Genomic DNA, 14,738 nt, shown 5'->3' on the forward strand with positions numbered 1-14,738 from the left:
AATAACATGATGTGATATAGAGCGAGTAGAGGTGCAAAAAAAATTAAATATAAAAGTTTAATCTATAATTAAGTCTAACCGATTTTAAAAATTTAAATTTTTTGAAACATCAGAAAACTAAATCCATAAAAAAAAAATCTAGATTTAAATTGATTTTAATATATCAAAATTAGATTGAATTTTAGAAAATCAGATTTATTATTTTTTTTCTTCTAAACCCTAGATTTTTTTTTTTTTGAAAAAAATTACACTGATTTGATTCGCAACAACAAGATTCACTTATCTCGCATGCTTAACCATAATGGCCTAGAGTGTAATAGAGCTGAGAAAATTCATGGGCCCAGACCATTTCAATCACTACTTCATGAGCATTTGAATTTCTAATTTATTTATCATTTGTGCTACTTTAGAATTACATCTTCTAGTCACCAAGGTACTTATGGAGTTATTTCAATGGACCAAGTCTCATGATGTGATATGCTTTGAGATTGGTATAAGAAAATTTTGATAAAAGTAATAAATTATGATTATTACTCTTCACGCAATGTTATTGAGATGTCTTGAATGTGTGACTCTTGTATTTCTCACATTTTAACTCTTATTTTTTTTTAATTAGTTGTAATAGAGAATTATAAGTTATTATGATAAATTATGAGTCATTATATACATGAACTTTAAAAACTAATAAAACACTCTTATTTGATTATTTTGTACCTTGTATTCTTGAATATAAATCTCTTAATTTATCTATGGACGTATTTCACATTAATTGAATCATGTTAATTTTTGTATGTTCTTTCTATTTCTATCACTTTTTTCATTTCTATCATAATACATAAGTGGCAAGGCCTAGACGACTTACAACAAATATGTTTTATGCTAATATTGTCCTGTGTTAATTTTAAGTACATCCATGCTCAAACATAAGTTATATAAGAGTGGAACAACTTATAAATTACACATAAGTCATACTAATAATTGTTAAACTTATACACTATTACCGTGGTGTTTATAATAAACACGACTATGCTAATCATTAGACATGAACATGTTAAATATTTTGACCTCTTTAATCTTAAACTTTAAATAAACATAACTTTTTGCATAAAATTTTAATTTCAAAAATTTTAATATTTTCTTCATTTTTTCTAAGTTTTTTTTTTGTATTTTTACATTCTTGTATAATAATAAAATATTCAAGTGATGATTTCATATTAATTCAGATTTAATTTACTTTTTATTATTAAAAAATTAACTGGGGTTAAAAGTTGCTATAGAAGGCTCTTTTGTATTATTAGGCATATTATAACACCCTTAAACACAAAGATCTCAAAAAATTATATAAAATAAATATATAATTTGTTTAAATTAATAATTTGTATAAAATGTTATAACCTTTAAAAGTTTACAATTAAAAAGTTTGAGCATGCTTAAGCACGTCTTATAATATGAGTTGCACTACTTTTAGGCAATTTATATTATATTTTATATGATCACATTCTAAATTTAGCACGTTAGTAATAAAAAAATAATATATTTCAAATTTTTCCAAAAATAAAATAAATTTAAAATTATTTTTTTAATTTTATTCATATAAAAACCTATTCCAGTTCTTTCTTTATTTAGTAACCAAGAACATACCATAAGATAATATAGAATTATCTCAATAAGTATAAATGTTCACTCATAAAAAGTGTGCCCAATGCTCGTAATAGGAATAAAGTTTTATAAACTTAGTACTATGTTTGTACTAGAGATAAAATAGAGAACAAAAATAAAAAAATATAAAAAGATAGAGTAAAAAAAGATATGTTACTTGAATGAGTAAAAATAAAGAAATAAATAAATAAAATAAGATTATTTCCACTTATTTGAATGAATAAAAAATAAAATAAAAATGAATAATTAAGTTGTATAAATAGTTATAGTAATAGTGATAATATAAAATTAAATTTAATAAAAAATTGAGAACTTTTAATGCATTTTCTTCCAAGTAGCTTTACTATTTAAAATAATTACGTGTATCAGTCTCTTTCTCTTTTTCTTTACTTTCACTAAAAACCAAAGGTTTCAAACAAGTAACAATTGGATGTTTTACATAAATATGTAGATATGTTTTTTAGAAAATTGTTTAACTTTTTCAGTGTTATTTATTCTTATATCATAGAAAATTGTATATTTAAATTCGTTTGTAATGCTAGAGAATTTTAACTAAGTCTTTGGTCCAAAAACGAAAAGCATATGACTCAAATATTTTTAAGATAATAGAATATTTATTACTAATAGTTAAATATTTATTCCTTTTGAATATATTAAATTAAAAATTTATATAATATATCTTTAATTTTACATAAAATTTTAATCCTTTTGAGTCAAATATTGAGTTTAATAATAAATTTTAAAATTTTAAAAATAAAAAAAGCATGTGGCATGACAGTAAGAGAACTTCTGTATTATATATAAATTTTGTTTAAAATGTAATAAAATGTTGTTGGCTTGTTGACAGTGGCATGAAAAAAAAATAATAAAAGAGTCGATCGAATTACAAATTTAGAAACAATTAAAATGAAGAAAAGAAGTTTTAAAAAAAAAAAGCATAAACCCTAACATATAAATTAAAATAACACGCTATTTTATGATCATGAATGACAAAGTAGCAAAATTTAGATTCATTTGTGTTTCTTCGAAGCCCTATTTCTTATAACATGTGAGCTAATAAACTTTCCAAATTTCAAACGTCAATTAAAATTGAAATAATCAAAACATGTTATTTAAAATTAAATTACTAATTTTTATGAGTTTAAAATAGAAACTGATTCTGTTAGTTTTTTAAAAAAAGGAAAGATAACTAAGCATATCATTTTCTTTTCCAAATATTAGAAAATAATAAGAAAAGCATAATTGTATATAAAAGGTGTGAAAACATGACTACATAATAGTAATAATTATAATTAAATTATTCATTTTAAAAATATAAATTCAAATGTATTATTACTTTTACTCTTATTTATAAAAATTAAATTATATTTAATTTATCAAAACTAATAAAAAACAATTATATGTCATAAATTTATTTTTTATTTTAAAATCATGTATGATATTAATTAATATAAATAATCGGTAAATCTCACAATAAGTAACGGTATAAGAATATCTAGAAATTAATAAGTTTTTTAAAAATATTTATTTGTTATATTTTATAAAAATTATACATAGTTATTTTTTATAAATAAGATAAAAATAATATATGCGATAAATTTTTATTAATTATTTAATTTATCTCTTCGATTTTTCTTAATTTATAAAAAAATGAAATAAAAAAAAATTAGAATAAACAGCATGGGTCACCGAATACAAAACAAACCCAGAAAAGAAAAAAAAAAAAAAACACAGAGAATGCAAAACCAACTAAACACAAGCATTCAACGTCAACTTCCATACACATTCCTTATTTATTATTTTCTTGTCACTTTATTATGATATATTTATGATGATTTTTTCGTAAGAATTAATATTTTTAGAAATGTAGAAAAAAATGGGTGCCTATATTAAGTTATTACTATTATCATTTAAAAATGGACTTAAAATGGCTGTCCTAGTTAATAAATGCGTTTTTTTTTACAACCTTCTTGTGTATAAATCATTACTTTGATATTTTTCAATCTATGCATGAAACAAAAATAATGAGGATGTAGTATGAGCATTTTCAACAACTGTGATTTTTATGCAATTAATAATTTTTCTGTACACTGCACAAATATCATTACATTAAAATGAATTTTAATAAATAATTAAAATTGTATATTTTTTACATTCTAAAAAATTATATTATTTTAAAAATAAATATTATAATTATTAATGATAAACTTTTTATTATGTTAAATAAAAATTAAAAATATTATAAAAAATGAATTAGTATTAAATTTTAAAAATGATTATATAATACAAAAATACTTAATGTGATGAAAAAACAACAAGTAGTTAAAAATGCTTCAATTTTAGGAATAATTAGGATATTCTTAAAAGCACTGATACATTGCGCATTGTTAATTTGTATAAAATGTCAAAGTCAACGAGATCTCTTCAAGTAAAGTAACTTCAAAATGCTACAGAAGTCAATACATACAATGACTGTTTTGATACTTAATTTGATAAAAAAACAACTATATTTACGAGCAGTTGTAGGATTGAAGAAGAAAAAAAATAGGTGGTAAAATATATAATAATCCAAAAATATAAATTAAAATAAAAATAACCAAACGTGTTATTGGAAAATACTTATTTGTGAATTGCAAATAGAGAATGATTATGAGAAAAGAAAGAAAACCAAGGCTGTCATTTACTTTCCCAAACATTTGAAAGTAAAAATAATGATAATAAAAACTTATATTGATATAAAGACTACATAAAAACATGACTATACAACAATGATAATAATATGATTGTTCTTTTTAAAAGTGCGAATTTAAATGTATTTTGTACAGTAATATATATATTATTTATTATTAAATTTATAATAAAATACAGATATAAACATTATATTATTCTCTTTTTTACTATAAAATATATACTATTTTGTTCGTTTAGCTTATACCATTATTTTAAAAAATAAATTATTATTTTTATTTAATATACTTGTGTATCATTTTAAATTTATCAGTTTACCCTTTACTCACAGTTTAATTATTATTTGTATGTTTTTTTCTTCTTCTAAAGTTCTACCTTGTTTTTTAAAGTGTTAAAGTGGTATATCTCGCCCGCACCTTCTTCAATTTTATTAAGGGTAACTTCTTTCTATTTTTTCCAATTATTTAATACCAAAACATGTCTTTAAAATTTTGATAATAATAAGGGTTTATTCCATGAAAGAGTATATATATATATATATATATATATATATATATATTATATATATATATATAATTTATTAAAAAAATATTTTGATAAAAAAATGTTAAACAAATGCTTAAAAATACTTTATAAAAAAATACGTAATCTATGAAATATTTAAAAAAAAATGATATTATAATATTTTAAATAAAAAATTCAGTATAACATGTAAATCTTTTAAAGGATAGAAATATAATTTACTCTTGAAAAGGTTTTTTCGGTGAACATTGCGAAAAGATAAAAAGATAAAAAGAAAAGAAAAATTGGCATGGGCCACGAAACCTAGCAAAAATAATTTATAAAAAAAATAGAATATGGGCCTATAAACCGAAGGAAACCCGAAATATATACGGATCCATGAAAATCCGCGCTTAAACCTCAGAACAAACCTAACTATGGCCGCTTTGTGTTCCTCTTCTACCCTATTCTCTTTTTCCTAACACAAATTCAATTCACGCTTACCATTTTCCTTTTGCACTCTCCATGGGCGAACTTTACAAAATCAGCTCCATCGATTGGCGACCATCGCCGGTCGTAGCCTTAGCCACTAGCGTCGACGGCTTGCGAGTCGCCGCAGCTCGCCAAGACGGCTCGCTCGAAGTCTGGCTCGTATCTCCCGGTTCCATCGGCTGGCACTCTCAGCTGGTACCTTCCTTACGCGCTTTTCTCTTTGCTTCTCTGTTCTTTATGTTGATCTTATTCTGATACCTTTGAGTTTGGCGCGTGCAGACTATACACGGAGACCCTAACAGAAGAGTGTCATCGCTTGTTTGGTGTTCCGGCGGTTCTGACGGAGGTCGATTATTTTCGTCTAACATAGACGGTTCCGTTACTAAATGGGATCTTTTCCACTTGAATCAAACGGTAACTTTTTCTTCCTTTGCATTTCGATGTTTTACGTCTGGTGATAGTGTGATTGAAGCTTGAAACTCTTCTATTGATGCTAGTATGGTAAAAGTGTGTTAAGTTACTGACACTGCCATTCTTAGGTTAGTTTGCCATTGCTCCTTTGCGGTAGTGCTGTATGTGTTTTTCGTTTTCGTAAGTGTTCGGGTCTTATTTGTTATGAGTTTGAAAGTGTTCTGAATGACTTGCTTTTGGCTTTTGGTTTTGATTTTTTACCGCTGTGTCTCAAAGAAATATTTTATTGTGTTTAGTTTAATTTGATATGCAATGTTTGCAGACAGTGCTAGAATCGGATGGAGTCTCGATATGGCAAATGGCTGTTACACTGCCTATGAATGACAAAATAAACGCTGAAACTAAGGGTGGTATGGGGAATGGACATGTGAATAAATTCCATGATTTTGATGAACGTGAGAGTAGTGAAAGTGATGAAGATTCTGATTTGCCTGGCCCTCTTGAACATTCCATCAGTGAGCATCCACGTGTAGCAATTGGTTTTGACGATGGGTGTGTGAGAATTTATTCCATCTCTGACACGGATGAATTTATCTACGTAAAATCCTTGCCCCGAGTGAAAGGTGAGGTTTTTCCGGAGTTATTTATTTTGTAGCAGTTTTCTCTCTAGCATGCGTAATTGATGGTAATAGTGCAATTTTATATATGGCTTTCAGGACGAGTTTTAAGTGTAACTTGGAGTACAGACGCTAACTTCATATATTCAGGAAGTAGTGATGGGTATGTGTTGAAGTTTTGATTGATAAATTATCCTTCCATGACTATCATGGTGTTCTACCTATTTTCTTTTGCTAGTGAATGTAGGCTTAATTATGAAAAAAAATAAAAATTAAGCAGATCGAGCAACATAATCCTCCCATTTTTAATGGATGTCATTGTTACCTTGTTAAATGTGCACATCGATGTGTCTGTTGCCTTGCAGGTTGATACGATGCTGGGATGTTACATCAGGTAATGAAATCTATAGGATTACGGCTGGACTTGGAGGTTTGTGCAGTGGACATGAACTTTGTATATGGTCATTGATGTCATTAAGGTAATCGGAAGAACATCTTTTTGTGGAACTGTTTTTGAAATTAACTTTGTATGCATACTTCCACCATATTGTTCTAATATCTGTTATGGAGTTCTTTTTGTCTATTTGCCATGCTTGTTGCTAATTGGGTAGTTCTTATTTAGGTCTGGAACACTTGTTAGTGCAGACAGCAGTGGTAGTGTCCAGTTTTGGGACAGCCAACATGGAACTCTCTTGCAAGCACATTCTTTACACAAGGGAGACGTAAATGCTCTTGCAGCAGCCCCTAGTCATGATAGGGTGTTCTCTGCTGGTTCTGATGGTCAGGTATGGAGTTGCATAATTTGTGAATTCTCACAAAACCATAGCAATTTATCTTTTTTGCATTGCAACTAACTGGTTTTATATGTGTGTACATTTACTTCTTTGATAGCTGTTTTTTGACATTGTTATTTTTCACACTTTCATAAGATGTTATTTCACATAATTGGCATTGTTGTTTAGGTCAATTTAAAGTAGTGGATCTGTGTACTATGCTTTGCATTTTTTCCTTTAAATTAATATGTTTGATATGTTGACACAGGGAATGTAGTGATGGTTTTGGATGCTGGTAATGTACATGTACAAAGAAGGACAAGAGTTTTAAAAAAGTTTAAATATGCAATGACTGAGAATAAATGAGGAACCAAACATTTCAGTTGAAAATGAAAATATAAAAATGATATGGTTGAAATGGACCACCAGAGAGATAGTTTTGACAGGATGAATGGTTTGTTGCATTCATGTGGGATGTCGAAGGTTTAATGTTTGCTGTGGGGCTTGGTTTTGTTGTTAATTAAACAAAATTGCAGCATTGTTGGAAATGTCTTAAACTTCACACTCTGGATTTATTCTTGAAGATTGAGCTATGTGGGGGAAAAAAGAGATGCAATAACATTATTGAGTGAGACAGTTTAAAAGGCATGTTAAGTTTTGTACCTTTAAATTAGTAGATTGCATGCTATCACAGTTTAAGCATATCTATTATTGATTCTCAATCCTTTCAACCTCTGTCAATGTGGATTTTATCACTTTTCCATGTAATGAAAGAATGAGAATGATTATCTCCAACCTTAACCTTCATTTTACTCCCCTATATCAAACTTACATGTAGTGTGACAGTGAAACCTAGTAACAAACAATAGTTTCATTTTTATGTATTTTTATCTTTCTATTTATGAACTTGTGTTCTCTATTTACCTTGGAGGCAAATTACTGCATATTTCAGCTGTATAATTAATAAAGTACTGTAGTTGCTTGCTAACCATATATATTGTTCTTTAAATTTTGGTTTTTCTGGTGCTTCTTTTGATTAAAAAATCAACTGTTTATGGTTCAGATGTAACTGTGTCACTGTGTTAGAATTGCTCTTGGTGGAGGCCCATTGTCTATCATTTCTCATATCTTGTGTTGTTATTATTGAATCGTTAAATTATTGTTTGCTTTCCCATTTTTTAACCAGTTTCAGTTTTATTCCTTACTTTTTTCATTGACCATGTTGATTATAATAACGTTGGTGTAGTTTATTTTATTTGAAGGTTATTCTTTACAAGCTGTCTAGTAGTCAGTCAGTGTCTTCTGATGGTATCCATTATCCATCAATGATGAAGAGGTGGATCTATGTTCATTATGTAAGGGCTCATACTCATGATGTCAGGGCCTTGACTGTTGCTCTACCAATAAGTCAAGAAGGTCTGTTTGAAAGTTATATTATTTATAATTTTTTTTTGTTATTAATTTTCCAAGATTGTATTAGTGTGTTTGGATGAGCTTTGGGCTAAAAGATATCATTTTTGGAAGATTGGAAGTTCTCATTTTTTAAGAGAGATGAAAACTGTTTTTCTTCTATTTTCAGATCCAAAGGTCAATCTTCAAGCATAACCTAAAATTCTTTTCAACGCAGAGAAACATGTTCATTTGCTATAGAAAAACTTATCCAAATGGGCAGAATCTATATTTTCTATGAAATTGAATGCATTTGCCATCTTCTGTTCCTTAGCCATGTGTTTTTGTGTGGCAGATATTTTGCCAGATGAGAGGAGTAAAAGAGCTCGATGTGAAAAGAAGCCCATTGATTTTAGTTACCATAAGTGGGCCCATTTGGGGGTTCCCATGCTTATCTCGGCAGGAGATGACACAAAACTCTTTGCATACCCTGTGAAGGAATTTACCAAATTTTCTCCTCATGATATCTGTCCTGCGCCTCAAAGAACACCCATTCAACTAGTGCTTGATACTGCCTTTAATCAATCTTCAATACTTTTAGTTCAGTCTTTGCATTGGATAGATGTTCATTTGCTACAACTCAGAAATGTTCGCACACCTGGTGGCTTTGCAAAGACTGAAATACTTGCCCGAGTTAAGAGCAAGGCATCTAGGAAGATAATTTGCAGCACCATTGCTAATTCAGGGGTGCTTTTTGCGTACTCTGATCATGTAAAGCCTAATCTTTTTGAATTGCAAAGGTGTGAAGTTGGAAAAATGACATGGAGTGTTAGTAGAAGGAAGCTTCCACAGAGATTACCATTTGCGCATTCTATGATTTTTACCCATGACTCCTCTTGGTTAATAGTAGCTGGGCATGATAGAAGGATATATGTAAGCTAGAGCATTCTTCATCTCTATTATGATTAAAATTGTGCTTTATATAAAGTATGGTTGCTTTATTTTGTAAGACAATCTCTTTTGCTTGTTTTTGCATGAATCTCTAAACTTACCTAAACTATGGTTATTTTACTCCATATTTTATGATAACCATGCTATGCATCATTTGTTTTTTGCTATTCTAGGCCTTTCTTTGTTGAAAATTTGGTAATTTTTTATACCTGAAGATGGGTTAAATGTCTTTTTTTTTTATGGTGAGCAGTGTTTTTTCTTCACTTTTTCCCTGCAAATGCATAAGCACTTCGTAGTTATTATTATTATTTGCTTGAATTTAATCTTGTCTGAATTCCAAATTGATTTGTATAATTAACTCACGAGTTTCTCTTATGCTGGGTTTGCTTATCAGTTGTTTTCAAAGTGTACTGGTTAAAAATTACAATCTTTGGATTCAAAAGCTGTTTAGTTTACTTTATTGATAATACTCCTTGGAATGCTATAGGTTATCGATGTTGGTAGCTCAGAATTAGTACATACTTTTACACCTTGTCGGGAATTGCAAGATGAAGAATTGCCTCCTACTGAGCCGCCCATAACAAGATTGTTTACTAGTTCTGATCGGCAGTGGTTGGCAGCTGTGAACTGCTTTGGGGATATATATGTATTTAACTTGGAGATACTAAGGTGTTGTTTCTAATTTGCTTAACCTTTTCTTTTTGATTTGGGAAACCTATTACTGTAATTGCTTTGCGCAAATAGCTAGTACATCTGGTTATTGATTAAGAAAATTGAAATGAGAAAACAAAATTTTAGGGAGACACACAAACATGCTCCAAACAATCTTCAGAAAATTCTGATTGAATGTTTGTTGCTTATGTTTGGTTGTTTGCAGTATGATGTCATCTGTTTAGGTAGACAATTTAACTGGTAATACTAAAGGATCCCATGCTATTCTTCATGAATTATTTGGTATTATATTCATATTATGTTATCGTATTTTATAAAATAAACCTGCTTGTGCTACAGGCAGCACTGGTTCATTTCAAGATTAGATGGTGCCTCTGTTACAGCTGGTGGATTTCCACCCCAGAACAACAATGTACTGATAGTTACAACTTCCTCAAATCAAGTGTATGCATTTGATGTAGAGGCCAAGCAATTAGGAGAATGGTCAATGCGGCACACATTTGTTCTTCCTAGAAGATACCAGGAATTTCCTGGTGAAGTTATTGGGCTTTCCTTCCCTCCCTCGGCGACTTCGTCTTCTGTTGTTGTTTACAGCTCCAGGTATAGCTCTGTACTTTTTAAGTTTTTAAATATAAACTAAACATTTTGAATTGGTGATCAAAATTAAGTAAGAAGTACAGGTCGTATGTAAAATAATTTTTTATGTATGAAAAAAATAGCTTATTAATTTGAAATTTATGATTTATTTGTATTTTTAAATTTCTTGTTTTGGAGCTTCATACATATCCCGTATGAAGAATTTCTTGCTGTGTAGTAAGTCTATAATATACATTATTTTAAAAAATTCAAAAGCACGTATATTTTCTTCTACATCTGTTTTGTATCTTTCTGGGTTTCTTAGACTACGAGATAGTAATATCTACATCTTTGGTTTCAAAATTGTGACATGACCCATTCATGACTTGAAATAGAAACTATAAAAATATTAAATTATGTTTTTACTTTTATTTATTTTGAAGTATTTCTCATGTTTGGAAGTTGTTCAATCTTCAGGGCGATGTGCTTGATTGACTTTGGGTTGCCTGTGGAGCAAGATGATAGTGATATGTTAAATACTCAGGATTCAATGGTCAGGAATTTACAAAATTTTAATGTTAAGAAGAGGACTAAACATAGGAAGAACTTTGAAGTTTTACCTTTAGAAAATCCTGTTTTATTTTTAGCCCATATTTCAAAAAATTCCTTCTTTATGATAGACAAACCCTGGTTGCAAGTGGTCAAGAGTTTAGAAGCCGCACCAGTTCACAGACATATATTTGGGACATAAGCATTAAGCAGCTTGAGAGAATTGTTCTCAGCTCAAGGGGGATGCATGATGGGGATAAATGTCCCTTCTTGTTTTTCATTTTGTCTCTCCATGGCTGAGATCTAGAATCTTGTATTGTGTTATCATAATCAATTTTGTTCCATTAGTAATAGCTTTACTTCATTTTTTATTTTTTATTTACACAAAATCTGTACTTTTGTCCAGTCCATCTCCAGTTTGTATTTGTTGCTTGATGTAGTAGAATCTTGATACTTTTAACATAAGATGATTAAGATATAATTAAAATTTCATCTAATAGAAATATAATTGTGTTGTGTAATTAAGGGATCAACCAGGAGGGAATGACTATTGGTTGGGGGATGGATTTCATAAACTCAATTTTTTTGGTATTTTTAATAGTATTCATTTCTGAAATTCTTTTTAATTTGACTTTTTTTTTGTTTTTATCCATAAAATATTATAAATCTTGAAAAAACAATTATAGTCGTTAAATATTATGACTTCAATTGAAAGAGATAATACTGCAACATTACTGAAACTATATGCTCGTAGTAAAGCATTGATAAGTTCATAACACTCAAAAATACATAGAAGAATAACTTTCGTTAAGAACAGTTGCAGCAAGCTCAGATGGATGCATGTTTTCGTCTTGTTTATTATGACACTCCCAATTCCCCCGTCTAAAACCATTCGCATTGCGCAACCAATAGTTAAGAATAAAAGTTGAATTTTAATGTTTTTACCCGTCATCTAGTAACATGCAAGTAAAAAACCGTGTTTGGGAGAATCTGAAACCAGCACTTAAATTTTAATTGCATTTTCTTATTTTGGTAAGAAAACTTGCAAAGCAATGTTTGGATGTTTCTATTCTAAATCTTGCGTCTACCAACGTAGGCAATGAACGTGTGAACACTACGTAATTTCCAATTTCAATCGTCAACCGAAGAGTACAAAATAGAGTAAGAATGACTAGTGAAAGCGGGGGTGTTTGTCCGTTTCCAAATATCTGCGTTATTTTCTAATAGATCCATGCAGTTGGTTGGAGTCTGAGGATATAAAAAACTTAGAATAAAAGATTTTGTTGGATATCCTACCAAAACAAATATTCAATAATTGTACCAAGTGTTATGAATGGATCACATTTCAAGTGGGGTAGCTATCACAAGGAGGTGGGGCTGCTCCGAAAATGAAGCTTGGCGTTTGGTTTCATTTGGATACATTGTCCATTTTGAGTGTCATGCTACTTGGCTTTGCCATATTTACCCACCCAAAGTGGTTGTGAGCTAGGCTGGCAGTGGCTGAACTTAATAAAGTGGGTCACTACTCATCACTAGGCCTTTGGATTTGATATATGCTTCATGGTGGTGAGTGGTGAAGTGACTTTCTTTTTCTGTGTCTCTTCCTATAGGTGGTGAGGGGTGAATTAGTTAATTCAGTTTTGTGTTTATTATTACTGAGAAAAAGGATGAAAACCAACTGAGGAAGAGTTTGTGAATAGTAAGTATCTAATGAAGAAGACCTGAGAGGTCCCAGAGATGCCTGCCACTAATGACAACAAAAGAAAATGGAAGACAGAAACCTTATTCAGTTTCCTATATTCTCTTAGGTTGTTCCCAATAGCATAGGCAGTAGCATAGGAGCAGATTAAAAAAAAGGGTTAAAATTACAACATAAGTGCTTTTCTCTTTTAATATTTTGGAAAAAAGAAAAGAGAAAAGAGAGAGAAAAAAAAAAGAAAAGAAAAGAAAAGAAAAGAAAAGAAAAGAAAAGGAATTCCTTTTGACAGACATTGAGTAGCTTCTCTCCTTTGACATCCTCTGGTCTCTCTTTCCACAGCAATGCAGCAACAGCAGTGACAACAGCAACTGCAAAATCACTCATTTTCCTCCTCCTTCATCAAAACCACCTGATCATGAGACACAACAAATCACTTGTTAGCATATTTAATTTTTTTTTTCTGGGAAACAAAACATAATATATAAGACAAATGGATCTTCACCGTGTTCCTCTGAAGCTAGTTTTCCAGCAAGAGAGCTCTCAAAGAAGCTGAACTGCTTCTTGAATTTTGTCTTTCTCTGCATAGACTAACCAAATTTAGCTCAACACAATGAAAATGTGCAATGCAAGAGGCTGATGCTATCACTCAATGTAATGATATAATAAAAGAATTAACAATAGAACTGGAGCTTTACCTTTATTCTTGTTGCAGACACACACTGAGAAAAATCTGATGCACTCTCCACTGCTCCATTCCCTGAGAAACTGTCTTGCTTCTGTTCAACAACAAAAGAACCAACCCATTAGCATTTTTTTTCTTATTTTTATATTTTTTCTGCTAAGGAGAGAGAAGCTATAGGCACACAGATATTATGTCAATGACATTAACCTTGCGACTCTCCTTAGGACAGTTGAAAACAGGAGAACTGGCAGTGTCATCAAGAGTTGAAGGCTGTTGACTTCTACCAAATTCTTTGACTTTCTTCTTGTTTTGGGAGTCTTTGGTTGTAGAAGAAAAGCAAGGATACCAATTCTCACAATAGTATTCATTATCATAATGTGGAGGTCCAGAAGAAGCATCAGAGACCATGGATAAATCTTCTTCAGACTCGTCCATTCTTGCTCCTTTTCCTTCATAGTCCACAACCCCTCCTCTCCTCTGGAAGCAATTTTCAGAAAGAGATGATTGGTCCAAATAATGGGTCCAACCGGATTCACTAGCACTGCTGTATTGTGAAGTAGCAGATATATCCATTCAACCCTTCTTTCTTATAGTAACGAAGCACCAAGGTTGGTGTTCTTTTATAGATGCTGAATATGTGTGATCAAGTGAAAGATCATAGAGTGGTAGAGGACCTAGACTAACCCCTTGTGCTTCTTATGTAGTTCTTCTCAGCATAAGTAAGAAAAAGGAGTAAAAGGGGAAGGAAAATAAATAAATAAATAAATAATAAACAAAGATAGAGAGAGGAATTGCACTAGAATTCTAAACTGCTTCTGTCCTTTTGCACAATCCTTTCGCCTTCTTATTTTATCTTTATGCGAATGAATCAATATTGCCAGTTGGCCTTGTGAGCGTGTGTGTACTAGAGTGTCTGTTAGTGAATGTGATAAGGGAAGAGATTATGGAAGCATTGCATTGCATTACCATGCTCCCATCAAAAGATAGTGCTGTCCTTTCAGGACAAAAGTTAATCTTAATTTGGCCAAGTCACAACTAATGATACTTTAATGATTAGTTTTCTGTTTCCATTAATGGTC

At 30.2% G+C, this 14,738-nt stretch overlaps 2 protein-coding genes across 3 annotated transcripts; one reads left to right on the forward strand and one right to left on the reverse strand.

Moving 5' to 3' along the window:
* The first annotated feature begins 5,270 nt into the window (after positions 1–5,270).
* On the forward strand, positions 5,271–11,795 carry LOC113846160 (WD repeat-containing protein PCN-like). Of its 2 annotated transcripts, none has more exons than XM_027474117.1 (11): positions 5,271–5,535; positions 5,620–5,754; positions 6,074–6,374; positions 6,468–6,531; positions 6,734–6,847; positions 6,991–7,153; positions 8,404–8,557; positions 8,886–9,463; positions 9,969–10,150; positions 10,493–10,753; positions 11,207–11,795. In XM_027474117.1, the coding sequence occupies exons 1-11, from the start codon at positions 5,374–5,376 to the stop codon at positions 11,478–11,480; spliced, it is 2,388 nt and encodes a 795-aa protein (XP_027329918.1). In that variant the 5' UTR covers positions 5,271–5,373; the 3' UTR covers positions 11,481–11,795. The 2 variants fall into 2 exon arrangements, with proteins under 2 accessions (XP_027329918.1, XP_027329919.1); XM_027474118.1 differs by having other exon boundaries at positions 5,283–5,535; positions 8,404–8,569; positions 11,207–11,633.
* A 1,460-nt stretch (positions 11,796–13,255) lies between these two features.
* LOC113848423 lies at positions 13,256–14,232 on the reverse strand. Its single transcript, XM_027477929.1, has 4 exons — positions 13,872–14,232; positions 13,673–13,746; positions 13,480–13,555; positions 13,256–13,386 (listed from the first exon to the last, which is right to left on the reverse strand). Exons 1-4 carry the CDS (start codon positions 14,230–14,232, stop codon positions 13,358–13,360), a joined length of 540 nt encoding a protein of 179 aa, XP_027333730.1. The 3' UTR covers positions 13,256–13,357.
* Between the last annotated feature and the right edge of the window lie 506 nt (positions 14,233–14,738).

The sequence above is a fragment of the Abrus precatorius genome, unplaced genomic scaffold (genome assembly GCF_003935025.1).
Source record: "Abrus precatorius isolate BTA unplaced genomic scaffold, Abrus_2018 Scaffold8, whole genome shotgun sequence".
NCBI classification, from domain to species: Eukaryota; Viridiplantae; Streptophyta; class Magnoliopsida; order Fabales; family Fabaceae; genus Abrus; species Abrus precatorius.